Source organism: Chaetura pelagica, unplaced genomic scaffold (genome assembly GCF_000747805.2).
Source record: "Chaetura pelagica isolate M959 unplaced genomic scaffold, ChaPel_1.0 scaffold109, whole genome shotgun sequence".
Lineage (NCBI taxonomy): Eukaryota > Metazoa > Chordata > Aves > Apodiformes > Apodidae > Chaetura > Chaetura pelagica.
The window spans coordinates 5,486,290-5,514,037 of record NW_009970725.1 but is presented as its reverse complement, the minus strand read 5'-3'; the positions used below and the strand labels follow the sequence as shown (position 1 = coordinate 5,514,037).

At 37.5% G+C, this 27,748-nt stretch overlaps 1 protein-coding gene across 1 annotated transcript in view; it reads right to left on the bottom strand.

Moving 5' to 3' along the window:
• Nucleotides 1-4,823: 4,823 nt before the first annotated feature.
• LOC104396987 (desmocollin-2-like) overlaps nucleotides 4,824-27,748 on the bottom strand; it is a 45,356-nt gene continuing 22,431 nt past the window's right edge. The window contains exons 4-18 of the mRNA XM_010006900.1: nucleotides 25,622-25,706; nucleotides 22,856-23,058; nucleotides 22,268-22,381; nucleotides 21,120-21,275; nucleotides 20,108-20,252; nucleotides 19,071-19,237; nucleotides 17,516-17,650; nucleotides 16,080-16,265; nucleotides 14,411-14,670; nucleotides 14,052-14,194; nucleotides 12,170-12,385; nucleotides 9,370-9,603; nucleotides 7,241-7,362; nucleotides 5,780-6,016; nucleotides 4,824-5,021 (exon numbers count right to left, since the gene is read on the bottom strand). Coding sequence (XP_010005202.1) covers nucleotides 4,824-5,021; nucleotides 5,780-6,016; nucleotides 7,241-7,362; nucleotides 9,370-9,603; nucleotides 12,170-12,385; nucleotides 14,052-14,194; nucleotides 14,411-14,670; nucleotides 16,080-16,265; nucleotides 17,516-17,650; nucleotides 19,071-19,237; nucleotides 20,108-20,252; nucleotides 21,120-21,275; nucleotides 22,268-22,381; nucleotides 22,856-23,058; nucleotides 25,622-25,706 — 2,601 coding nt within the window. The remainder of the gene's footprint in view (nucleotides 5,022-5,779; nucleotides 6,017-7,240; nucleotides 7,363-9,369; nucleotides 9,604-12,169; nucleotides 12,386-14,051; nucleotides 14,195-14,410; nucleotides 14,671-16,079; nucleotides 16,266-17,515; nucleotides 17,651-19,070; nucleotides 19,238-20,107; nucleotides 20,253-21,119; nucleotides 21,276-22,267; nucleotides 22,382-22,855; nucleotides 23,059-25,621; nucleotides 25,707-27,748) is intronic.

Sequence of the window (27,748 nt, the reverse complement as noted above, 5' to 3'; positions counted from 1 at the left end):
TAGCATAACTGATCTTCAGGAATCCCAGATCCAGAGATCAGGGGGAAATGATGGAGTAAGGAATATGTACCCTTGGAGGAAGATGATCAAGTCAGGGAATACTGATGCAAAATGGACACATGTAATCCAAGGTTCTGATGGAATACACCACCAGTGCTGAGGGAGCTGTCAGATGTCATTGTAAGGCCACTCTTAACAATCTTTGATCAATCACAGCAACAAAAGTGCCTGAGGACTGGAGAAAAGCAAATGTCATGCCTGTCAGAATAGTCAGCATGGCCTTACCAAGGAGAAATTGTGCTTGACCAACTTGATAAACTTCTACAATGAAATAATTGGTAGGTGAGGAGAGAACATTGGATATTTTTTACCTGAACTTCATTAGGGCCTTTGATACTTTCCCTTAAGATTCTCATAAAGAAGCTGTTGATGTACAGGCTGGATGAGCAAACAGTGAGGTGGATTGAAAACTGGCTGAAAGGCCAGGCTTGGAGCGTGGTGATCAGCAGCAGTCTGGCTGGAGGCCACTAAATAGTGGTATACACCAGGGGTCAATATTGGGTCCAGTCTCTTTAACATCTTCATTAATGGTCTGTATGATGGGGCAGAGTGTAGCCTCAGAAAATTTGATGATGACACAAAGCTGAGATGGGTAGCTGGCATGCCAGAGGATCATGCTGTCATCCAGAGGGACTTCAACAGGCTGGAGAAATGAGCCAACAGGAACCTCATTAAGTTCAACAAGGAGTGCAAAGTCCTGCAGCTGGGGAAGGTGGTTCCTTCAGCTGGAAAGCAGATTGGCAGAAAAGAACCAGGGGATCCTGGTGATCACAAGGTTTAATGTGACCCAGCAATGTGCCTTTGCCACAAAGGAGGCTAATAACCTGGGCTGCATTAGAAGTGTTAGCAAGAAGTCAAGGATGGGGATCCTTCCCTTCTACTTGGTAGTAGTGAGGCCATACTTGGGAGTACTGTGCCCAGTACTGGGCTTCTGAGTTCAAGAAAGACATGGACATCCTGGAGAGAGTTCAATGAAGGGCCACAAAAACAATGGAGAACTGGAGCATCTCTCCCATGAGGAAAGGTTAAGGCATGTGGGACTATTTAGCCTGGAGAAGAGAAGGTTCAGGGGGATCTTATTAATGTACAGAAATACCTGAAGGGAGGGTGCATAGAGAAAAGAGCTGGGCTATTTTCAGTGGTGCTTAGTGACAGGACAAAAGGCACAAAGGCACAAACTGAAACACAGGAGGTACCACTTGAAGACCAGGAAACACGTTTCTACTGTGAAGGGGACTGAGCAGCGGAAAGCGTTTCCCAGAGAAGCTGTGGCCTCCATCCTTGGAGATACTAAGAATCCATTTGGTCCTGGACAACCAGCTGTAGGTGGTCCTGCTTGAGCAGGGAGGTTGGACCAGAAGACCTCCAGACGTCCCCTCCAACCTCAGTCATTCTGTGAATTCACCTCTTCCCTTGAATCTAGGCATCCCAAACTAAAATCCACTGGTCCCTCAACCACAGTATCGACCACACAAGCCCTCCAATACTATTATCCTGCAGCTTGATGACAGCCAAACGTGTTTATCTGCTGCAATTGGTTTTCCTTAAGAGCTTTTCAAAACAGGCACTGTATTTTTTGCAATTTATCAGGGAGATGACAGAGTAACACTTTGTACCCTTAAGATCCTGAATTCATCGAGTGTTCTGTGATCACTTCAGATGCAATAAGCAAGCACCACAGACAACTGACCGGCTTGCACTATAAACCTTCAGTTAGAACCCACTACTGCTCATGCTGCAAGTACTATTAGCATTACAGCAGTATAACATTTCAGAAACACATTAACATTTAAAAATCCAATCCCCTTCAAAAATAGGCACGCTTACCTTCATAAAGAAGTTCATGCACAAGAAATTAACAGTTTTTGTAGAAGTTCCTTTTATTTTGCAAAAAAAATTTATTACTCACTGTTGTACAAAACATACCTAAAACATGATGTTCATGTTGACACAACTAGGTAGTCTGCAAATTACCTAGTTGAAGAGAACAAATTTTCACAACTTTTAAGGTCATTCAAGACAGTAACAATGAGTGAATTATACATTTTGAAATATTTCATTTGTAAGCTTTCCACAAATGTTATTTAGTACTTAGTATCTGTAAACCTTAAGTGTTTTACACAGTTTTCATTCACACATTTAGAAGAAAATAATGTTTTACAGTTCATATTTTAAAGTGTCTCAATTTCTTTTCAGCCCTTGGTTTTACAGAAATAGATGGTTCGGTTCAGAACTTTAAATTTTTTAAAGGGAAGAACAAGTGATTCCAAATTTATGCTTTGTTTAAGAATGAATAAAAAATGCAAGTACCAAATTATCTGTTTGCTGAAATGCAAAAGAAAAAAAAAGAAAACAATTTAAAGGTAAATTAGACTACAAAACATTGTTTTGGTTTCAGTAAGTTCTTGTTTTAACTCCAGAGGGGAAAGTTGGAAACCATCCACTTAAAATACCCAATGCCAGTTCAATTAAAGCTCATACAAATTTTGTCTATTCTTTTAGAACAGTATTATATATAAGGAAAGAAACCATATTTCCAGATGTTTCTCTATGCCACCCCAGAAGTAATTTCCAAAAGAGTGCACCCTGTTATTTATCCTAAGTCCTTCTGAACCATAGGATTTTTGTTTCATTAAAAAAACAAACAAACAAACAAAACAACAACCAACAAACATTAAAAGGTGTGTGGGGAAGACATTTAACATTACCTTACAAAGTGTATAACCAATAACTAAAGACACAAAGAAGCAAGGAAACCACTGAAGGACAGATCTACCGGCATGAAGTCAGCATAGCTCCACTGGTATCAGCAGAGCTATCTTGACTTACATCAGCCACAGGTCTGCCTTTCCATGTACATCAAAACTCACTTATGTTAGTGATAAAGAAGAGTATTGTTCAGAAGAGCAGTGTTAGCACGTTTTTTAAATTAAGTAAATTCATAATACCTTGCTTCTCATCTAAGTGTTTTGCTGCTGGTGACTGTCACTCTTACCACTGGCAATGTATCTAGTTCAGGATTAATCCATCACCACTTTCAAATGATAAGACTAAAATACATTTAAGATTAGTCTATGAAGTTATTAACCACAGCTCGCTCTCATCAGAAATATTCCGAAGCCCATTTACAGTGTGAAACAGAAGGTTTTAAGTCTTATAACTTCGGTAAGTTTTTATACTGTTATGGGTTTTCACAGCATAATTTGTGTGGAATGAACTGCAGCCACTGGAAGTCATCAGCAGCTGTGCACTGAAATATATAGCAGTGTGACTCTTTGTTGTTACTAGCAATTCCTTTTACAGATCATTAGCTATAGTAAATTTTAAAAAAATATCTCCCTAAGGCCTATGTTTACAGAGCAAATCCTAAAAGCAGGATTTTACCAGCAGAAATAAGTAATTGCACAAGTTTCTTGTAAGCAGGAAGACACTACTTTAAGGCACAAGAGAATTCCTGGAGTGCAGAGGACAGATTACTTAACCAGGAGTGCAAATACTAAAAACATATAAAACCTGGGAAGCAGAGTATGAATTCCAGAAATAGCTTATGGCTATTCAGGTCTCATTACTGTCATCTGCCAAAGGTATTTCAGAATTATGTGTGTATATATAGTGTATAGTATTGCTTAATCTAGTAAAATAACAAATGGGATTCAGGTGATTTCTGACACAGATCTGATGCTTACCTCTACAACCACCACATAACAGACTCAAAACAGTTTACCCCAGTGCAATTTGGCATCTCAAATATACCTATCTTTAAAATACTCTATCAATGCAGTGTATGCTCAGTCCATTTGAACTGTATCTTCTGTCAAGTTCTACTAACAGAAAGAAACAGTTTAATGAAGTCTGTAACGGGGCCAGTTAAAAAAGAAAGTGGTAGCTACACTGGACAAAACTCTTGGCAACATTCATAATTTCTTCAACGATACTATGTTAAAACTCACAAGAAACTGAGGTACAAACATGTCAAGTAAACATTAGATTTGTCTCGCATTCATTTGAGTATGATTGTTACACCTATTTCCTGATTTATTTATTTTTTCATCTTTTATTTCCCTAAAATAAAAATATATACTCGCATACAATGCTGATACCCTATGTGGTGATGCCACAAATCCCTTAGGATAGCAAGCTTGATGGGTGTTAACCCATTAGGAGAAAAATATATTTTTGAATATTATTTTACATATATACAATATATATATATATTTAATTTTCAATCAAAATATAAAGCTTTCTAATGTATTCACCAGTATTTTCATGTGAAAAATGAAGAAGTGTTTTGTATCTCAGTTCATATAAGTTAAAAATTAACAAGGTACTTGATACCCACCAGCAATGTTTTGTGGTTAATTTCTACAGAATTGAAAGAGAACAAAGAAACAGTGAGTTAACAAGCTTTCCTTATCCAAAGCCAAATACAATAAAATTTTAAAGCAGAGTAATTAATTAAAAGGAAAACACCAACTTTTTGCATTTTAAGTAATCACAAAGAATAGGAAATATAATCTAAATAGAAACTAGCATTACTATATTAACATAGTCTAAAGAAAAAGCATTTTGAATCACTTATTTTTGATGGAACGTGTCTAGCGGAGATTAAAAAATGTTATAAATTTAAAGAGTTACTTACACTCTTACCAGTCTATGTTAGTTTTGACAAACCTCTCCCTGTCTCAATTCCAAAATACCTAATACCACAAAAGTATGACAGCCACTTATTTACAGGGTGTTTTTCCGCAGTATGAAAGGCACATTTATCTTTTTATGCATGTTTCTGCTAATGTCCTAAACTTGGGCTCCAGCTGATCTAAGAAGTCAAGTGCTTCTTCCTCATGCTGATCACTGCAGCAGCCTACAGAACCAGCCAAGGATCCTTTTCCTTCATAGTTATATGAAAGGAGATAATCTTCAGAATGCTTCTGTTCTTCATCCTGTCTGCATAGGTGCACCTTCTGCATAGGAAAAGAACAAGTCTTATTATTTTCTTAAATTGTTATCCTAAACATATTGCATAAAAATAATTTCTTTTGATTTACCTTTCATTGATTAATTTTTAATCAGAGTGTGTCCTCTAATGGATTCCTATATACAAAAAATGCACATGATTGGTCTATATAATTAAGACTATAAAATATAAGTATTTAATAAAGAAATAATTTCTAATCATGTATGTAACAATAAAAGAGGAAGAACCTGTTAAATAATCTGCCAAGCAACTGAAATCCAATTGCAATTATAAGACTGATATACACATAACTAGTTAAGCAAGTAGACAGTTTTTGATCCAAAGGATGGAGTAACTACATTTCTAATGCTGTACATTCTTTCCTTCACCACTGCTAAGTATCAGGTTTAAATTAGTAAAAAGCAAGCAGTTAGAATAAAAGCAAACAAACATTCTCAGAAAAACTCATAAAACTTTGAGTAATTATTCCAAATTATTGAACAGTCTACAAGAGAAACAGCATACTGCCTATAGCTTAAGCCAAGAAAGAAAAGTAATTTACACTTATGTCTAAAATACATGAAGGATCACTTCTTGAAAGGGCAGTAATACCAAAGGGATGCAGAGGAGCAAAGGAGTGGAAAAACGAAACCAAAACCAGAAAGCCACCCTTCTAGCACAAATACACGTCTTCCTTGAAAAGTTTGTATGTATTGACCATTACCTACACTCCAGAAAAAAAGCAAACCACTTCAGAATACTTACTTCACCTAAACGAGGATGTGTGAAATTATGCCATTCTGAGTAGGAGTATCTACACGTATCCATCATAGTCTGTCCTCCTCCTTCTTTAACTGATCCCAGAGTCTGATGTCCGACTCCCTTGACTGATTCCAAGGTATGCCCTCTGCCTTTCACCATTTCACATGTTTGTTGATCTCCTGTTTTTATTCCATATCCTCCTTGATCATTTGCAGTTTGTAGAGGAATTATATTTTGATCCTAAAAAACAATGCAGTAGCAAAGATACCTTTATCTTTTTTTTAAAAAACATTTTTTTAATTCAAAAGATGAAATGGCAAAAATCGGGAACTGTCAATATTGGAAACTGTAAACCCTCCCGTTTTGTAACGCAAGATTTTGAAGAAAAAGCTATCCTCAGTACTTAGTGTATAAAGATCAAAGGAAAGGATACTATAAAAAGGTGGGGAAAAAAAACCAAACTGAATTTAAGTAATATATGGGATCTAAAAACTGAATCTTTAGCAAAATGAGAGCTGTATTATAATCCACATGTTGATTTCTTAAATTACCATGTAAAAATAATGTTTGGTTTTCAAAGTCAACAACCTGTAACCCACTAAGCCAGATGCATGCATAAGTTTCACTGTTTCTGAAAACATTGTCTGTATATTGAATGAAATATTGAAAAACTATTACAGGATCTCATATTTAAAACATTATCAGTTTATTATGCTTCATGGGCAAGAAGAAATTTGGCAGTAGTCACCATTAGCATTTCTTGGTTTTGAAGGTGAAGTAAACTGAGTTGTTTTTTAAACTAATCATTTTTTGGGGAGGACAAAGTAAGGGGACAGAAAAGAAGGGGAAGAGCCAGAAGAGCTAATTGCTTATGTATGAACGCAGTCCTGGGCTGGACTAAGTTCATGTAAGACTGAACCTTAAAAAATAAGTGTACATGCCAAAAGCAAGAACATATTTCATTACCAAAGACTGTCAATCATCTTTTTTTCACTGACTCAGAAAAACAACTTTATTTGGGGTAATTTTTCAGGGGGAGGGCAAGAATTGCACCTATATATTACAACTACTATCTGCTCAACTTAAAAATCCTTCTCCAAGAAAAACTTATAAACGTATGTCATAAACACACATTCAGCATATGCAAAATAATAAATCTCATTGTTGAAAATTACTGAAGTGATTGAAATTTCCACCTGAAAGTTCCAACCAAACAGTTAAAAGTCTGGAAGAATTCTAAGCAGTTGGGCTAACAACTACAGGATATATTTAAATATACACAGTACTACTAACTCTGCCTAAAGTAAGAATTTTCAAATTCTTGTTAAATAAAAAACATCTAACAACCCTTGCTTTTACTGCTTATTTTCTTTACTAAACCACTTACTTGCAGGTGGTCTGATTCCCAAATTGAAATGCTATGCTTATCTTAATTACGTTTGTACATTGAAATAGACAACTTACCATAACTTCTTCTCCTGGAGCCTCTGTATTTGAAATTATTAAATTGTGATTGGCACAATCATCAGTCACCTGCCTGTGCATTACCCCAGCACCACAGCAGCCACAAATTGTGATCAGGATTACTGTGGAAAGGAAATAAGTGAGGAAAATACTAAGAACTTTACCTCATAATGGTATCTACTTCAGTTTGACAATGAATTTTGCTATATTAAGTCGTTTTAAATGCCTAAACATCCAGTATGGCTAAAAAAGAAAATATTTCCAAAAAGGCCCATTACCAAAACTCTACATATACATACAAACAGTATAAGGAGCTTTCACTACACTGTTGAACTATTTTATTATTATAAAATGCATCTTGGTTTCCCCAAAAGAAATGCAAGCATCCTTCATGAAAACACTATGAGTACAAAATTTCAAACTAATCCAAAATTTAGACCGAATGCAGGTGAAAAATGACATCTAATGCCTACAAGAAGTTTTACGTAAGATATTTTTCATGTATGAAGATGCAGATGTCAAATTATATCCTAAGGAAATAATATGCAAGTTAAAGGTCCCAAGACCAGAAACTTCTGCTTCACAGAAAAGGTCAGCAGAGCCCTGGAGGGCTTCAAGAATTATGTTACAGAACAACCTTCTTTAGTTCCTTGTATTCAGCTTACTCCTCCTATAATACTTTGTGTTGTCACAAACTGACCCAGCTAGAAATTACTTTGTATAAAAGAATCATCAGCAACTAATACCTCTCCCAAAAAAAGGACTAAACATTTCATTCAGAGAACTGTTCTTTCCTTCTCAAGTTGATACCTTAAAAATAAAGAAGCCCATGAGGAACAGAGCAGTTCTGCTTAACTGCATACTAAGCATCCTGATCTCTGAACATGCAAACTTATGCGGAAGTTGGCCAAAATCCACTTTCAAGCCCATTTAGCTTCTGCAGCTATCAGCTGTCAGCAAGATTTGCATCTGTTTTTCCAGAAGGTCATCCCCTGATGCTGACAGATGTGGAGAAAACACCCATGACAGCACTGAGCAGGTGATACACAAGGTAAATACCAGCCACTATAAAAGAATGTGTCTGTCTGGGAGGGATGCAGTTGATGGGAAGTGACAAAAAGCTAGCAACTGTTTCACAGTGTCCCTATTGAGGGTCCTCATATCTGAAAGGTCCACCTCCGGGCTGTATTAGTAATTTGAGTACCCACCCTGTTTAGATAAAACATGGATCTATCTAATCTTCAAAACATGTGCAGGTGTCATATCTACCTGAGTAAAGAACAGATAGCTATGACCGAAGGGGAGCAAGACAGGTTGATCATTACCAGGAAAAAATGAAAAAGAAAGAAAGAAAAAACAGACTCTCAAGTATCTGTTATTAAAACGTCCTCTTGTGACTTTTAAAGATGTTAGTCAAATTATGTCTCATTCTGGTAAAAAAATAAAAAATTAAAAAACAGACCTGGGTTTGCTATTATGTATTATTGTCACCACATCACTGGTTTAGAGGAATATTAACCTGCTAAGAATCTATTAGTCTTTGAGCAACTCCAGTAACAGTTTTCAAACGTCTGGCCCATCATGGAAGTATCCAACCTGTCTGTCAACATTACGCTGGCTCTTGTAAAATCCCTTGTGAAATACTGTGTCTCAGACACTCCATGTTTAATCCATGAGCCAATAAAGGTCACAAAATTATCTAGGAAATTCAGTTCTGTATTCCTGCAAACAGAATTGTGCACCCCAAAACCAGAGCTAAACTCACAGACTTTTCTATATTTGCCTCAAGATGTGACAAGCACTTCAAATTCCATCCTCTTTCACTTTAAGTGCTGAATACAGGCTTTTTGCCCTTGCTAACATGAACACACAGATCATCTTACAAAAAATATACTTAAAAGAATGAACAAAAATCCACACGCAGTAACTACTAGACAAGATGACAGCAAGAAGCCTATGATCCCAATACAAACAGAGCAGGTACAACACGAAGGCAGTAATGACGCCTATTAAACTGCCTACATAAAAGAAAGGTGTGTTTGAACCACGTTTAAATCAGGTTCTCTCAGCTGATTTTAAAATGAAGTGGTCTGTATTTTGTGTTATGAAAAACAAACAAGTGTACTCACACAGCAGCAACAGTGATCCTAAGATCATTGCCAGGATGGCCCATATGCCAAGAGTAACATTTCCGTTGGCGAGCTGACGGCTCTGGCCGTCGCATTCGGTGGGAGTAAGGCAGTCACAGACGTTCACGTTTACATAGTTCTCACCTGCCTTTCCTCCATTATCAATCACACTTATGGGAATTCTGTATGTTCCAAATGGAACATCACCCTTTGGTGAAAGATACACAGAATTATCTGTAAAATAAAAAAGACAAAACCAGATCTCATGTTAATAATAACTGAAATTCTGTTGGCCCAAATGTGACCTTAATCAGAACCTTGCCTTCTGTTACAGCTTATTCAACAGTCTTACTCAACATGTTCATCAAGGACCTGGATGAAGGGACAGAGTGCATCCTCAGCAAGTTTGCTGATGATATAAAACTGGGAGGAGTGGCTCATTTACCGGAAGGCTGTGCAGCCATTCAGTGAGACCTGTACTGACTGTAGAGCTGGGGAAAGGGGAACCTAATGAGGTTAAACAAGAGTTAAGTGTAGGAATACCAGGGGAGGAACAGTACCATTCATCAATACAGACTAGGGGTTGACCTACTAGAAAGCAGCTCCACAGAGAAGGACCTTGGAGCCCTGGTGGACAAGTTATCCATGGATCAGCAGTGTGCCCTTGAGGCCAAGAAGGCCAATGGTATCTTAGAGTGCATTAAGACTGTATCCAGCAGGTCGAGGAAGTTCATCCTCCCTCCCTACTCTGTCCTAGTGAGACTACACCTGGAGTATTGTGTCCAGCTCTGGGCTCCCCAGTTTAAGTGGGACAGGGATATACTACTGAAAGTCAAACAGCGAGCTACAAGGATGATTGAAGGACTGGAACACCTGTCATACGAGGAAAGGCTGAGACTTGGGGCTGTTTAAGCCTAGAGAAGACTAAGAGGGGACCTTATTAATGTATATAAATATCTGAAGGAAGGGTGTCAAGAAGAGTGGGCTGGTCCCTTTTCAGTTGTACCCTGTGATAGGACAAGTGGCAATGGACAAAAACTGGAACACAGGAAGTTCCACCTCAATGTGAGGAAAAACCTCTTTACTATAAGGGTGATGGAGCACTGGAACAGGCTGCCCTGAGAAATAATGGAGTCTCCTTCTTCGGAGACTTTCAAAGACCCATCTGGACGTGTTTCTCTGTGACCTGCCCTAGGTGATCCTGTTCCCGCAGGGGGGTTAGACTCAATCTCCAGAGGTGCCTTCCAACCCCTAGCATTCTGTAATTCTATAAGACTACCAAATCCACGTTAGCTAGTTTAAAGCTAGCTTAAATGTGCTAACACAAAAATAAAATAAATCTCTTGGATGGATTTATAATTTCAGCACCTTTTAAACCTCAGAATTGAAAAGCAAGCCTTATACAAACTTCTGACAACATGATTTGAAACTCTAAAGCTGATTCAGTTCATGATAGTAAATTACGCTGTTTGAGCTTACTAATAAATTACACTGCCTGAGCTTACCAGTAAACACCATCAACTGAACTGATGTTTATTAAAAGTACTTTTGTTAGTATGACTGGAATAATAGATCATAAATTTAATTTAGATTTCTTCCACTCTTTACCTTTATTGTTGTACTCACTGGGAACAAAAATACCCAGTGGGAAGGAAAACCCATTTCATCTGCTGCCCTGTTTAGAGTCAATAATTAGTGTGTAAAAGGGCAAAATAAATAATTTGTAAAAAATACTACAAGATAGACACTAATGTACATAACGGTTGCATTATGATGAGGTATATGAGATTACCTGTAACATCTAAAATGTTTTTTCAATTTGCCTGACATGAAGCTCTAAGACAACTTTGCTGTCTTGTTTTTATTAGCAAATGTTCAATAAAATACTTTGTATCAGATTCTTTTCAGGCTAATTCTTAACACAGTAACAAATCCATGTGCTGCTCTTGTTGCCATCATCTGGCACCCACCAGGAAACCAACATTGGCTGTAACATTTCATTTCAGCAAATTTTAGGAACCAGTGATTCCTTAGGTAACAAAACATTTACCTACTTCAATGAAAATTATAAAAAAATCACATTAATATATTAAGGAAGATAGTAATGTGGTTTTTTTCCACCCAGCTCAGCTTTACCAGAAGTCTGCTGGCTAAGAGCAGTATTAAGAAAAAAAAGCAGCCAGAATTTTTTTAGCTAGCTTCTAATCAATTTTTAGGTAAAGTTTCAGTTTTCAAGTTCTCCACTATAATAGCAGCCTAAGAAAAACTGTTTTGTTTTGTTTTCAGTATTTGCTATTTTATTCTTAAATTACTTATGAATTATGAGTGCATACTTCATTTTCCGGAGGTGCTAATGCAATGCACTACATCATTTTTTGTTCTCCCACCTAAGCTTTCTACCTTTTAATTTCAGATAGTAGCTGATTGCTGACCCAAGGGTTCTGGGGACAGATTCTTGTTTATGCTTCAAGAGAGAGAATATCATGTCCTTCTCCTTGCTTTTGTGATGCCAACAGTGCCACCTTCTTAACTTCTGCAAACCATTTCAAACCCAGGACAGTTTAGATAAAGAACACTTTAGCTGTTCCCCTTTATTTCTGGCACACTCTTGATCTCCTGTACAGCAAATAGAACTGAGGAACTGCTAGAGATCACCAGGGCTACCTTGTTAGCCCCACTGACTATAACGATTCCAAACACACGTTCATCCAATCTATTCTTACAGTCCACCCACAGGAGAGGTAGCAAAGCCTCTCCCAGCAACCTACAGCTAAGTGAGGAAGAGGAGGTCTCAGCGTACCGTTGTGTCGAGTTATCTTCCACATGGAAGCCAATTCACGGTCAGTTATGCGATAGGTGAAGGGTGTGCTGTAAGGAGACTCATCGTCATCCTGTGCAGTCAGGCAGATTGGTTTTCTGTCTCTGCACATTATATAGTCAGTTGTAGTGATTCGTGGGTAATTCTTGTTCCCAGGATGGATGAAAACCTGAATTGTTCCAGTGCCTGTTTTGCCATCTATGAGAGAAAAAGAACTACTTTTAGCACTTACTTCTAACTTTCACATATTTCTTTCTAGTCCAAACTTTCACAATGAAATATCAATTGTAACATCCAAGTTTAAAAGTGAGGTGGAAAGCAGCTACTGCTTTAATCAAAAAGAGAGCAGACTTCTCACAGCACTCTCTGGGTTGTTTCGCTTTGCTTGGCTGGTTGGAGGAAGGATGAACAGCTCCCTATGTGGGGATAGACACTGTTCTAACAGGAGGATGAGAGGGTAAAGCCTGAAAATCAGGGGTAAAGGACACTAAGCCAAACTGAGAGTCATCAGCAGAAAGTGAAGGTCTCCAGCCTTTTTACTTCTGCAAGGAAAAAAAATCCTACATTATCCCCTGCTCTCATTTCCCTTGGGAACACAAACACTTTCAGAAAGAGTGGGCTTCTTTCTGTCCTCTTCCCTCTGAGCCACCATGTGGTAGCACAACTCAATCATGACACATACTGTGTCACCAAGTCTACATGCAAGAAGTGCATGAGCTCTCCCTCCTAATTACATTTTTTTCCAATAGAGGAATGGTCAATGCTTCTATATGCATTCCAGTAACATTAAATCAAGTGTGCTTTTAAAAACTTTCTCTAGAGACACCTGATGCATGTATCATGTTTACTTTACACGCAACAGAATTTCTAAACAATTTAAATTCATAAGATTTACATTTAGAATGCAAGTTGTAGACGGAGTTAGAACTTTTAGATGTAGAGCAATTTCCAAAGGTCTGCTCCTCACTTTCACTGATGTATAAGCACGTAAGACTCAAACTAAACCCTGCCATTGGGTTTATAAAGGCAGTCCATTTTCCCTTGTTAATGTAAGATACGTATATTAGAATCAAAAGTGTGACCTCTAAGCATAATTTTTTTCTCCCATAATCTATTTGCTACATTGAGCACTTGGGAAGTGAAAGGCCTATTTAATCTTCTTGGCTACATGACACTGAGGTAAAACTGTCTCTTTTCCTACAATAAATGTATATTCTCAATTAGAAAGAAATAAGTTACCACACACATTAAATCAGAGCCAAAACCTGTTTTAGAATGAGAATTTGAGTGTACAACCCTTCCTTTGTAATCAGAGTAATTTCTAAGAGCTTGTCACCTGAGCAACATGTAGTGTGAACACTGTTACAGAACTTAGATGACTGAGAATAAGAGTAAAAGCACAATAATATACAGCAGTGAATACAGCTATTTCAATTAAGGGTTTCCAAAACCAAGAAGTCAAACAGAGAAGGAAGCAGTAAGAGCTGCAAGGTCAACAATTTTTTTATCAAAAAGTTCTCTCTCTACTTTCTCTGTTGTCAAATTCAGAGCTGCCAGGTGCTATCATTTAAAAAGATATTCAGGAAATACAAGAATACCATCCACAGGAAACTCTCAATTTAAACTTAAAGGATCTTAAATGGGAGCAGGTAACTTTTGAAGACACTGAGGATTTGCTCTGATTTCTTAAATTCTTTCCCTGCAGTATAATATTCCCTAAGCATATGATAGAGCTAACCCAAAGACAAGACAATGGACCAGGAGGGTCTCTGGTCTGATTCTCTATAACTGTCCTTGCACATCAACTGTGCACATCAACTTCAGTTACAGACCACAAAGAATACTGACAACATTTAGTACTCACTTCTGTCTATGGCGAGGACTGTGATGTTGCATTGACCTCGTCTCATTTCTCCTATATCTCGGTCCAAGACTTTAGCAGTTCTGACCTCACCCGATTTTTCATCTATATTGATCCAATTACATTGTCCAGGTGGTATCCGGTAGCTGACAAGAATAATGTGTTTGTTCAGTTAAAGAATTCAAATATACATACACACGTATATGTACATACATACAAGTACATATATAGATAGACATATTCACATACACTCAGGTGTATGTGCATGCACACACACACACACCTACATACAGCATCAACGTCTATTTCCCCCTTCCCATATCCCACTCATGCTGTACTCCGAATAAACTATTATTTCATACCATATGCCTTCACTATTCCCAGTTTCCGGATCTTCTGCTACGTATCTCCCAATACTCTTCCCAATATCCTCACATTCTTTAACGTCTAGGCGTAAGAGACAGGGTTTAAACACTGGTCCCTCGTCCACATCCATGACATGCACTGTAACAGAGCTGGTGCTCTGGGAAAGTTGTTGGGAATGTGGTGCCAGCATGTAGGGTGCTTCGTTGTTGACTGCAATCACAAGGACCCTTTGCTTGGCACTTTCATAGTCCAGTCCCTGTAACAAAGGAACAAGGGTGGGGTGTAGGTTTTTTCCTTCAAATCAATACAAAACTTGGTATTGTACTCACTGCCCAATTATTAAATATATAAGACCGTAGCACATTTATTTATAAAAGAAGTTGGCTATCCTTCTGGAATATCCAGCTTGAGACACAATAAAAGGATATGACTTAAAAAAAAATAAATGCTAAGTTCTAAGCTAGTCATGGAAAAGAACCTGAGAAACTACCCTCTAAGCAGCACCACTGTAGAGTTCAGGTTAATACTCTGATAGTCAATTACTAATAGAACTGAAAAAAAAACTAAAAGTGGTGGGGGATTTTCTCCTCCCATATCTAACTGACCACTATTTTAGGTTACATACATTTCCTTTCCAGCACAAGTCAATCACACTACATCTCATCTATTTCCTAGTAAGACGTCACTCATTGCAAATAGGTCTGAACTCATGGGGTTGATCAGTAAGTACCTACCATTTATTCCTCAGACACCTTCTCCAAGATCAACATAAGCCTTTAACAGAGCTTCTTATATTCTACAGTCATAATACTCTCTAGTCTACTATAGCATTACACTAAATATAAGAAATTTCAACTGGGTTAGTATACCAAGGACAAAGCTTTAAAAAAAGCTCTAATTATTAACAGAAGCAAAAAACATAACAAAAAAACCCCAAATTTAACAGGCATCTCCACCCTTATAATTTCAAATTTCAATTTTCATTTCTTTCTGCTCCTTAGAAGTTACCTGTTATTGCAGTTTTAACAGGTAACAAAAAAGAGGCATGAAGAGGAAAAGGAACATGCTGGAGTACAGGTACAGTGGTCCTTCTACCTCACATCTCTAAAGCACTGGGTAAAACAAGTAACTAAACTAACTCATGGTCTTATGTGTACGCAGACTCTCTCACAACCAAGAAGAGGAAACCTGAAGTCACTACCCTGCAAAATAAAATCTGGAGAGTTTTATGCAAAGTTTGAACATTTTATCAACTCCAAGAGAGTAAGACTGGAACAGGTGCTCACCCCTCCTTTCCTTTGCAACACTCCCAGTTATGTTAAGAACCTCACATGACGCATTTCTCAGTCACATCCCTCAACCTAAACAGCTCCAACTGTGAAACCAGGCATAAGTACCAAGCTCTCTTAGAATGACAATCCAAAGGGAATTCCTTGAATTCTACGCACAGAAAACTGAAGAGCTGTCTGGAAGATGAGTTTAACAGGTTATGTACCACACAAAAGCCTTGTCTGCAGTGCATTGAGAGTTCAGATCAGGAAGAATGCACAATTTACCTGACAGTTACTGATATTCTTTGAATAAAAATGCATTCTAGACTATTGGTTTTAAAGGCAAAACCTAAATACACACAAATCTTCCTCTAGCAGCTCCATTTTTACTTACCTTAACAACACACAGTACTCCTTCATTTGTGTTTTTGTCTGTTGTAATTTCAAAGGCCCGATCATCATTTCCTCTTATAATTTCATACACTGCTCCTGAGCCAGGTGAACCAGGTTCATCAAGATCAACAACAGAGACTCTGAGTATTTCTACATTCACTCTGTTTTCCTCAACTCGCGTTTCATACTTGGAGTATAAAAAAAAATAATAAAATCATTTAAAATCAGAGAATACTGTTCCATGAGGCAGGACTGAAGAACACTGTATTTAAATAAGACTACTTAAACTCAAGGAGTCAATGTACCACATTGCTGTAATGACTTGTTTTCAAGCACTAGCCTATTTCCCCCACTCTTCCCTTGCACCCTAAATGAAACAGTAAATCTTTCCTGCCAGCACAGTTAGAAACTCAGCCCCTTCATCTGCTCAAAACTACTGGCGACGTAATTAAGTCTGGAATTTTCCTTCCAGGAAAGGTAAATTAGCACAGTTCCCCTCAGTTACATCAGCTATAGATGCTGATTTGCATAGAAAATGATCAAGATGAGCATTAGAAAAGGCACTGGACTGAATTTAAAAAGACAGAAAAACAAACTAAAAGAATTTGAAGAAAAGCCAAGAAGGGTGAAATTTGTCTCTATTTGGATGGCAAAGGATAAAAGGATTTCTCTTATTTATCTTTTTAAAGGGCTGTGTTATTCTGCACAAGCTCAAGAAGCATTGGTAGGAGCAATTCTTAATTAATATTACTGATTATCTGCTACAGCAGTGAGTGAACAGATTAACCTATGTGTATTCCTCATGGATAATGACTAATTTTTCATTAATTTCATATGAGAAAACCTCCTGTGATAGCTGAGCTGTATACTTGATTATTGAGACATACTCTGTCCTGAGTAATTCACATGGCTGCAATAAGCAAAGACTCAAGGCTAGCTATTGGTGAACAAAATGTGGTTTAAATGACAGTTCTGCAGAAGAAAAAAAATAAAGTAGAAAAAGCATAGAAAAGCTCCATGAAAATCCTTGGATCTACTTCACTAAAACTTTCATTCGCAACACAGAAGTAGCCAAAAGCTGGTCAAATGGCAACAAGGTCATGATAATGCCGAGAAGCGACTCTGTCCCCTCCCTGAAAATGGTTAAATTATGGGACTTCTAAGACTATGCATTGCAGCAGAAGTGAATGAATGAGTCATGTCACCTTTCTCCCAGTAGACAGAAGGCAAATTACTTAAAGCAACTACTATACCAATAGGTCTAATGATCAAACAGCACAACAAGCAACAGAGCATTCTTAAATGTCTGTACTGCAATTACCTGTCTCAGGCCATTAGGCTTCATATTCGAGGGACTGCCCATTAGGAGATTAAAGAGAGGATAAAAATAGTATTTTTTTAAATGTTTTCACACACATTTCATTTATGGAGACTTACTTGTGTCTGTCTGAAGGATGGTGCATTGTCATTTGTATCTTCAATTCTAATGACAGCTGTTCCCGTAGTGCACAAACCAAAAGGCTGGCCTGCCATATCTCTCACTTCAACTAACAAAGTGTAACTCGGAACCAGCTGAAAAGAGGAATAAAACATATAAAACTTTGACATACTCAGTTTTTTTAATCACATAGTTACTCACAAGTAGAACTAAATATTTTAATCCCATTCCAAAAGGAAAACAAAACTTTTTCAGTGACTAAGCAGCACTGAGTTCAGCATCTGTTAGTAATGTGTACGCTACATCCTGTATGGAATAAAGCTTCTCAGAATGCCAGTGTTACTTCCCAATACCTGAAGTTTTGGAATATACAAGGGATGCACTTTCATCTGCTATTTACACCTCCCCAAAGCAGAGTATCCACTTGAGTTTCCAGATGGTAAAGTGGTTCAGTGCATGACTCTTATTTCAGTAAAGATGACCAGAACTGGTGCAACCATCAGCCTTTGTCTGGGCTATGCATGACAAGGCAATGCCTTCCATTTGGCAAAGCACAGAAGGAGTCCTGCACTTAGCAGTTCCAAGTGGATCACTGATAAGCAGCCCAACTGAAACCCCAACTTGAGTCACAACAGTAGAAGGCTCTTTTTAGCCTTATTAATACCTGAACAACCCAGGAAAGGGGGACCGAGGCATACTGGGCACAAAAGCAGCAAGTTTGTAAATCAAGATAGTAACTCCAGTTCCAAATGCCTAGAAGCAGATTTTCCTCTTGCCAAAAGAATTGTGAAGCATACTTGCCAGTGCACAATTTTACAACACACCACTAATGTGGATTTTCAGCCAGAAAGCACCCTAAGCGTGCCAGAATATGCCTCTTTTTATCCTCAAAAATTATGTGCCTGTAATAGTGATTTTTTCTAGAATGACTGTCTTATGCTACAGGTACTATTTTGGATTACAAATATCTGCCAGTTTTTTTAGTGTAAACAATCACTCACATGACATTTTAATAATAAAAAAAAATCCCCTCAAAACCAAAACTAAAACCTCCTGTTACCATATTTATTTGAAAGCTAGCTGTTAAGATGAAAATTGTTTGCACTTCAATTTTAGGAAATCCTGTGTTACTGTTCAGGTTTACAGACATGGGAGGTATTTCTTCTGAGTACTGGATATATGACTACTTTCAGAAAAGTTTATCTTCCCTGTAACAAAGCAAGAAGCACCTCAAATGGAGATTGTTTAGGAGGAAACAGTGGTTCACAGGATTCATAAACAGAGAAAGAATAATCCATAGCATTTTAATCCAGAGGTCACAAAGGAGAGCAGTGGGAGGTGCCCTGCCAAATTAGCTAGAATATAGTAGGTCTATGCAGAAACTATTTGGACCTATGAAAGGTCTCTGTAAAGCTTCAGAAGCTCCTTATAGAGGCAAACAGAAAAAAGGTGAACAGAAATTATTTATCTGATGATTCCTGTGCCAACAGTTCAGAGTCAAGAAGCTATCTGTGTGCACTAGATAACAGCTGAATATGCTTCAGGAAAGATCACCTCTCTGTCCAGCTGCGGTAACAAGACAGCAATGACACCTGTGTCACCGTGTAAAGAAAATGCTGGGGTTACTGGTGGATTCTGTGACACAATACGGTACTTCAATGTAGTATGCAGAGTGTAAGGCTCATCTCTGTCCTCTGCAGTCAGTCTTCCAACAACTACACCTGTGAACACAATAGAGCCATTTTTAGTTCCAGAAAAATCTGTAAATAATAAAAAATAATTTGAAAAGGTATTTCCATTTTTTATAACTGAAAATGGCTACTTGTTCATTTAGCTCTAAATGAAAATAATATTAAAAACACAGTAAAAAGTAGTAAAAATACTGTGTTTTAGGGTGAAGGGGAAGACCCTTTGCTCACTTTCTTGTGAAGCAAGTTTGACTTTTCCTAATTTATACCCCTTGCCCTAGGAGATAAGGGAGGAATGGCAAGCCACAGCTTTTGCATTCCTAATTCTCTGGGGTTCACCTTTCTCCCTGTGTTTGTCCTCTGTTACACAAACACATTAAATTAATACCAGGCAAATCCCTGCCTTTTACAGGCATGAGCAGAAGCAAGACTTTCTCCCCCCTACCCTGTCCCAGTAAAAGTCCTACCTTTATCAGCACAAACACTGTCAGCTTAGTCTAAGGCATTTTGCACCTCAGAACAATACTGATTTAGCTGTTTAGGAAATCCATCTGTCAAAAACCACTGCTCTATCAATCAAAACATTTTATGGAAACAGGCAATTTTGGGTAAAATGAAAAGAATAATGTTCTGAAATTCTTACACGGTTTTAGAAAAACTGAATCACCTCAACTTTTAAAAACTGTGTTAAAAAATACTTTTCACTATGAGATAGCATTTTAGGATTTCTAATCATTAAGAAATCTTGAGCCACTCTTTGCAAATTCTGCCTTTGCTGTAAAGAAATACTCCTTAGAAGTCCCACTAAAATTGATTAGAAGGCAGGATCACACCTTGCTATACTAGTATGTAACTGAGCTGAGCAGTGGTTAACTGTGTTCACTGATTTAAAACAATTCTTACCAGGTTTGGAATTTTCAGGGACAGAAAATTCAAAAAGGTCCTGTGTAAAATATGGAGCATTATCATTATCATCCTCTATCCTGATTGTATGCACAAGTGGTACCTCTGGTGAATAACCATCGGGAGTGGTTGCAAAGCAAATGATCTGTAAGACGTAAATGAATTAATATGCTTCATGCTTAAGCAACAACATTAAGCAACACTTTTAGCTCATGGAAGAGTCAGTAAAATGAAATACAGCGTACCAAGAATACCCTTCTCAAGATCAGGCTCTTCAGCCACATGGGACAGGAAATGACTGCTATCTTACAATGACAGCAACACAAAACCTTTAAATGCATTCTAATCTTTCATCCTTCCATTCCTCTCACTACAAGTAGTTGAATCACTTTTATCCCTGCTCCCCAAATCTATCCCACACTTTTTCCAAGTCTCTTGAACACATTTTTTCCAGGTTTCTATGAGACAATCTCAGTCTTACAAAATATTTAGATGTAAATACTGCTATTTAGTACAAAACCAAGAATAACAGCAAAATTATTTGCTCATTACAACATGATCTAGTAAAATGACCTTACAGGCACTGCAAATTACCTAACTATTTGGAAGCTGTTTCTGCTGTCTTCTTACACTTCTCAACCAGTAGAGAGAGCAGTGTACCTTCCTAACAAAATGACAAAACTGAAGAGCCTGAGAAACAGGCTCAAAAAAACCACAGCCCTCTAGAGTGTCTCATGAGATTGTTTTTATGCAGACCTTTTCAACCTTTCCTAAAAAACTCTAGGATAACTTCAAACTCTTCCCACAAGTGATGCAAATCCAACAGCTCACTACATTTACACTGTAACTAGAGTCTAAACAGCAAAAAACAAAATTATTCTCAAGATCTAGATGACCAGCTATTTCTTTATTTGTCACTGCTCCCAGTTTCCCCTGTAACCCAGCTTTCAAATATACGCATGACAAAAAAAAAATAAAAAATTAGTTATATTTACACAATTTAGGCCTGTACCTGAAAGCTTGGATATTGTTCACGGTCCACTGCACGAGTAGCGAAGATATTTCCAGTTTCTCGTTCTATGTAAAACAAACCCTTTGGATCTTGATCAATTCCCGGTCCACTTGCGGAATAATAAATAGTGTAGTTCTGAGCTGTGTCTGACTGAACCTAAAAAGAACACGTTTTTAAGCCCAAGGAAAGCCAGCAGCATCATTGTAATACATTTTCCTCCCTTTTTGTAATATTTAGCACAAGCAGGAACTGTTAAAAAAATCCAACAAATTAAACAACAGCTTGCCATGTAACTGCCTTCCTTTTTAATATGTATACAAATAAGTAGTTAATTCAAACTCAGAAATGTTTATGAGTATTGAACAATTAAAGAAATGACAATGTGTATTGAGGAGAGGAAGGAGACCATCTAGAGCAAAGTCCAGAGATATGCCAATTCAGATAGCCCGTCTGCATCTCATTACAAGCACCAAGGAGGCAACAGCAGCAGTTACCTATTTACAAGCACTCCTCTCCCCAAAGACTTTCCTTACTTACTGAATGCCAGGAGTTAGGAAGGTAAGATTAGAAGAATGACTGCTCTGCACGGACTCTGTTATTACACTTGTCTCTACATATCTGCTACCAGCCACTCTGTAATCTAGTGAAGGCTAGATGGATCTATGATAACTTTAGTTCTTGCATTTCTCTTCCACACCTACTCGTTTTCTTACAGTAAGTACTTTTCCTAATAACATAGGCCATGCTCAAGCCTTCAACAGTACAGGTACAGTACCTTGAGCTCCAAAAGGATGTAGATATGCGGTAAGATTTCCCCTTACTCTGTGTCTACAAAACCTTTTTCAAAGCAATGTTTTGGGAGGGGGAGTTGTTTGCCTTTTTTTTTTTTTTTATTAATTGTTTTCCAGGCCAAAGAGCTCTATTCTGATAGCATGCCTCTCTCCTTTTACAACTTTTGCACATTTCCAGTTCACCCCAACAACTACAATCACAAGCTATTTCAGCTACAAGATCATATGAACAAGACAGAGGAGCAGCAGGAATGGCATCAGTAGGGAATGCAAGATGGCTGGCTTTTGGTTTTTTATCATAAAAGTCACATCTAAAACTAGCTTGTGTTATAAAATTAGGATTCATATAAAATATACCTGCTGTATTTGTAGTGGAAAAGGTCCCAGTGAGTTCTCTATCATAACGGATGGAATAGGGCCCCACCTTCTTTTGGTTCTCTTGAGAACTGTATCTCTAGCATGCCTGGTCTTCTGTGTCCAAGCCTAGAATATAAAAAAGAATATACGGATATATTCTTAAGCATGTGGATTTCTGCTTAGCCACTGTCCTGCATTTCCACCTTTTTCCCTCTGTTCCCATTTTCCTTCTGAGCTTTGTTTTTTCCAAAGTCTTAATTTCTGAATATACCTGTAATACTACTCCAAGAATTTTTTTCATTCATAGTAATATTTTGCATTAATAAAATCTGCTTTAATTCCTTAAACATTGCTTTTAAAATTCTTGATATTCCTGACTAAGCTCCTTGCTAGCATCTCCCATTTCAGAAAGGAAGTTTGCTGACTTAAGTAACACAGTAATCAACAACAGCTAAATAAAAATACACTCTGCACCAGACTGCTTTGCCTGATTATTTGAATTCCAAAACTCAACTAGACTTACCCAGCATGAAGCTGTACTCTGTGAAACCGTATTTCAAATAAGTAATCTTGGAATTAGAAGCTCACCTTTTTCTCTTTTTCCACCAAGCTAACATGTATTTTCTTTTGTACATGTTCTTGACTGTCTTTAAGTAATATGGTAAAAGTCTTTTTCTCAGCAGACAAAGAAACAGCAGATGTTGTGTAGACAGAACCATCCTCTAGAATTCTGAAGTTCCCATCACTGGAACTGATAAACTCTGCAGACTCAAGGCATTCTTTCAGATCAACTGTAAGATAAAATATTCAGACATTAACTCAAACAGCAAAACACCAACATCTCTCACAAAACAAAATAACATTCCTCAAGTAAAAATTGTATTTACTGACACATGGAGTCTTCAAAATTTGGTCACTCAGCATTTAAGCATCACATGTATAGATTCTAGAACTCATTTATGCACTCGAAGTTAACAAAGTTTACATGAATTTCCACTCTTGTGCTCATAAGTATTTCCTAAAGGACATAGATACTTCATACTTATCTAACAAGACACTATTACACTGGTAAATTATTGAAGCATCTGAGATGAACTAATACATTTAAATGCAAAACACCTTGTAGACACGCTAATTATTGGATCAGTAGCTATTAAATTTGTCTTGTGCTCCATGTTTCACAAAATCAGTGAAGATGAGTAACGAATGCAAATGCCCAATGAAGATACTACGTCTTGGAAGTTTTGCCCTCAGGAGGAAAGCACTGACTGGTACTATATGATTTAATAGTCTTTGGAGGACAAAGACCTTTAAATTACAAGACAGAAAGATGACAGAGAGACTACCTCTAGAGCAAACAATTGTCAGTTCTTTAATATGTACATGACAGGATCCCATGCAGTTTTTAGGAAGTACTAGGTAAGGTCAGCATACTTCTCAAGTATTTTTTTACCGCATTTGCTATCACCTGTGGCTAAAATAAACTTTAATGAACTTCAGTAAACCTGGTCCAGCAGAGAGTAATTCTGCACTATAGCTGGAGAAAATCTTGAAGAAATGCAGTAAGCCGCAGCACTAAGCAAGGACAAACTGGCACCATGAAAAAGATGAAGGTGAGAGACCTAAACTCTACCCAAATAACTGTTGTCCAAGAGGTGTCAGTGTAATTTTCTCAAGGCCAAAACTTTTCAATACTCCGTCAGTGGATGGGAATTTCTCTGTAAAAGTTGACTGCAAGATTTCCAGAGCAGAGTAGATTCAGAATTTCACCCTATTTATGTGGTTATTTTCAATAAACTGAATTTCCTTTCTCTTTGAAGAATGCAAGAAGAGACCAGAAACATCATCTTAAATATGAAGTATTTTCTTCCTTCCTCTTCGTAAGTTTTCTTCTAACTGCTCAATAAAACGTTTGCTAGACTTCCTATAGTATTGCAGCAGTGCCTCCTTGCCAATCAGTACAATGAAAATTGAGTACAGATGTGAGTATCACTGCCTCATTTCAAGGTGTCCCATACTGCTACAGATTACAGCACTGCGTTTCCAAAAATACCGTATTGGAGATTTTCTTTCTGATGGTTATGTGAATCAAAATTGTGCTCAGTTAGCCATAGCTTTGTGGCATCTTCCTTCTTTACAGCCTCTTCAAGAAACTCTTGCCTCATTCTCTTGTAAAGGTATGATCCTCACAGGAATGCAAAATATATCTTCTCAATAAATGTTGCAGTAATGTCATCAAGATACAAAAATTTTGGTAAATATTTGGGGAAAAAAGTTTAAGTTCAATGTTATGCAATTTCTTTATGGCACTGTAATAACATGTAAGTTTTGTTTTTATACAAATCGAGTTTGTTCATACAGAAGAACATTAAAGTCTCTAAGAACATTCTAAATCCTTAAACAGCTGTAAGTAACCTTTTTGTTTCAAAATTTAACAGCAAGGTCAATGAACTTTCACCGTCAAGCTAGATTTTCTGAGCACTAGTATTGTGATGAACTACCAACCCATTTTATTTGTTCCTTCTGTAGGAATGTGGATTAGGGTTGCAGATTTGAATCATAGTCCTCTGTTGTCCTAGGACCCTCATAGTGCACCTCTGAATCCTCAAATACTGCTGTTGCAGCTCCTAGGACACACCTTTGAAAGCCGATTTTCAAAGCCTGGTCTGAAATAAAAAACTGGGGTCTTTTCTGGTCTTCCCAACTCCTCTCAGTCACCTGCTCACTGCCTAAGCCAAAACAGACCATCCACTCAGACAGAAGCACTCTCCCAAACAAATCTGAATGCAGGACACCTTTGCAATGTATCCCCCCTGCATGTCCTGTATGCCCCAGCACCACTGAGGCACCACATCAGTGTTTCACAGAACATCAGCTTCTGGGTGCTTGGTTGTGTGGGTTTAATCTTCTTTTTTTATTATTATTATTTTTATTTGTTTGCTTTTTGTTTTGTGGGGGTTTTTTGTTGTTGTTTTTTCCATTTTCCAAATGACTTACTGCTTTCTTCATATGACTCTGTAGGTTATGGGCGCACTGTTGAGTATCAAGCCACTTTTTAAATACAAAGCTCTGGACTCCAAGTTTTGAAAACATTAAACTGCCATTCCAGTTTTAAAATACTGTAACCTGACAGTAGTTGTTTACGCAAAAGCCAAACAGATGCACGGAGCCAGCGTTCAAATCCGTAACAAACATAGGGCGTATCCTTCATAAAAAGGCTGATCCAGCTGTTTAACTGGCTGTCCAGTCATCCATTCATTCATTCAATTAAATAAAGTCTTCTTCACGGTTAACAACATGTCCAGTAAAGGTGCAACGCTGAAACACTAAGATGGGCATCTAGTAGTTTCTCACCTCTGCCAACTAAGGTGTCAGCCTCTAGTTCAGAAGGAACATGAAAAACTGCTTTCTTGCAAGCTTCGCAGCACAAACTCAGTACCTAGAAAACAAATTAAGAAATCAGGAAAAAAAAAAAAAAATATTATATGCTATTTTGAATAATAAGTAGTTGCTGAAGCTGCCTTTGGTTTGTTTGGTTTTTAAGACAAGCCAGTGAAAAGGCAGAGAAAGCACTCTTCAGCTGAAAAGACGGGTACAATGCAGCACAGCACATAAAACTTCACACTGGACACATGGTCTGACTACTGCTCCTCAATCTGTCCATGACTCGCAGGCTCTTTTTCCTAAAATCAAGGCAGCACTGACATTAACAGCAACAGCTCCCCTTGTCAACTAGAAGATTTCACCTACGCTACTACTTTAGCACTGGCAAGCTAAAATACAGCTTTGCTGCGCCCTCTCTCCGAACAGCATTCTTGTCCAATTTACATCCAACGTCTCCCAAGTACGAGGGTTCAATCCATCAACACACAGTTCAGTAGGACTGTGGTGATGCCCAACATTAAAGGGACAAGTGTCTTATTAAAACCACATGACAACACTTGCACTTACATATCACTCTGCATCTTCAAAGTACGTTCTCAACAAACTAATTAAATCTAGCTTCAGCAATTAGATATGACATAAATAAAATGCCACGTATCACAGCAGTCCACTCCCACATAACTAGTTACAAAATGGGGTCCTCCTCAAAATTCAAATGAGTATTAGATAACCAGACCTTTTTATATGGAGGTACAAAGATTTTCCTCAGCACACAGCAATTTAGTCCTGGCCTCAGATACATATAATGTGTGCGTGTGTGTGTGTATATATATATATATATATTTATGTATCTTGCCTAGTTTCTATCCAGATGTTGTTTCTAATTGTAATCCAAAAATCACACAGAATATTAAACAAAGAAATAGAGAAATATAAATAAACACATTCACCCTTTTAAGTACATTTATTCTTTCAGGATGAAAGTCTATCAAAAAGAAAAGTAATTTCTATTTTGTGCACCCCTTTAGGATTAAAGGTATAAAGTAGTAAATAGCCAATGGAAATTCTGAAAATAACTTGTGATTCTTATAATGAAAATATTTAAGTAAAACTACTTTGAAATCTTTAAGTCATCAGGATCTTTTAGAAAAACTCTGGTCAACCAAAAAAATAAAGTTGAAATGTGGAATTTAATCACTGCATTAAAACAATTTAAACTGTCTGCATCATAAAAGCTCTTCAGATTGTTCCTTATACACAAATATAAAAATATGTGTATGAAAAGTCATTTAAACATGCCTGCTTATGTACTAGTAGGCACTTTCCTTATTAACAGATACTTAATAAAACAACTCTCTCCTACCAGACACTGTATTAAATTTTAAGTTCTTAAAATAACACCATCTTATTACATTGTTCTGAGATACTGTAAGAATCAATGACATTTTGAAATAGCAATGCCAAGCGAGTCTGATGTCAGCACAAAAAACTACTCAGGAATTAAACAACTATAAATGGTAGTTATTGGTGGATATCAAGACATAGGGAAACATCAGATAAAAATAAGCTGTGATGTCCTTTCACTTTATACAAAGAAGACACCTCAGCAGATTTTTCGGTTTGGGTGTTGGGTTTTTTTTTCTGTTCGATGGGGGAATTTCTTTTACTTTTTTTTTTATTTATTATTAGATGCATGAGCAAACTCGCTTCAGTTTCTTGAGGCTTTATTATTAATATCCTTGCAAAGGCAGACAACCACAGTGTCTGGAATAGTAACGCTTTCATTAAAATGTGCATATATAATTCATATTAAAATAATTAATTCAGGGCTTCAACACTACTGAGTACTTCACTTCCAGGCTCAAGCGATCACCTGCCCTCTTCGAGAACGCAATGATAATAGGAAAAGAAAGGAGGCGAGAAACAAAAGTCAAATCACTTTCACTCATCCACTTTAAAAAAAAATTAAAAATAAATGTACAAATGCAGTAAATCGAAGGCAAAGAAACCGCTGAAGCGCTCGGCCCCCTCTCCCGAGGGCCCTAACGCGATACACACCATCCACACGACCCCTGCCACGGAAAAGGGGAAACTGCC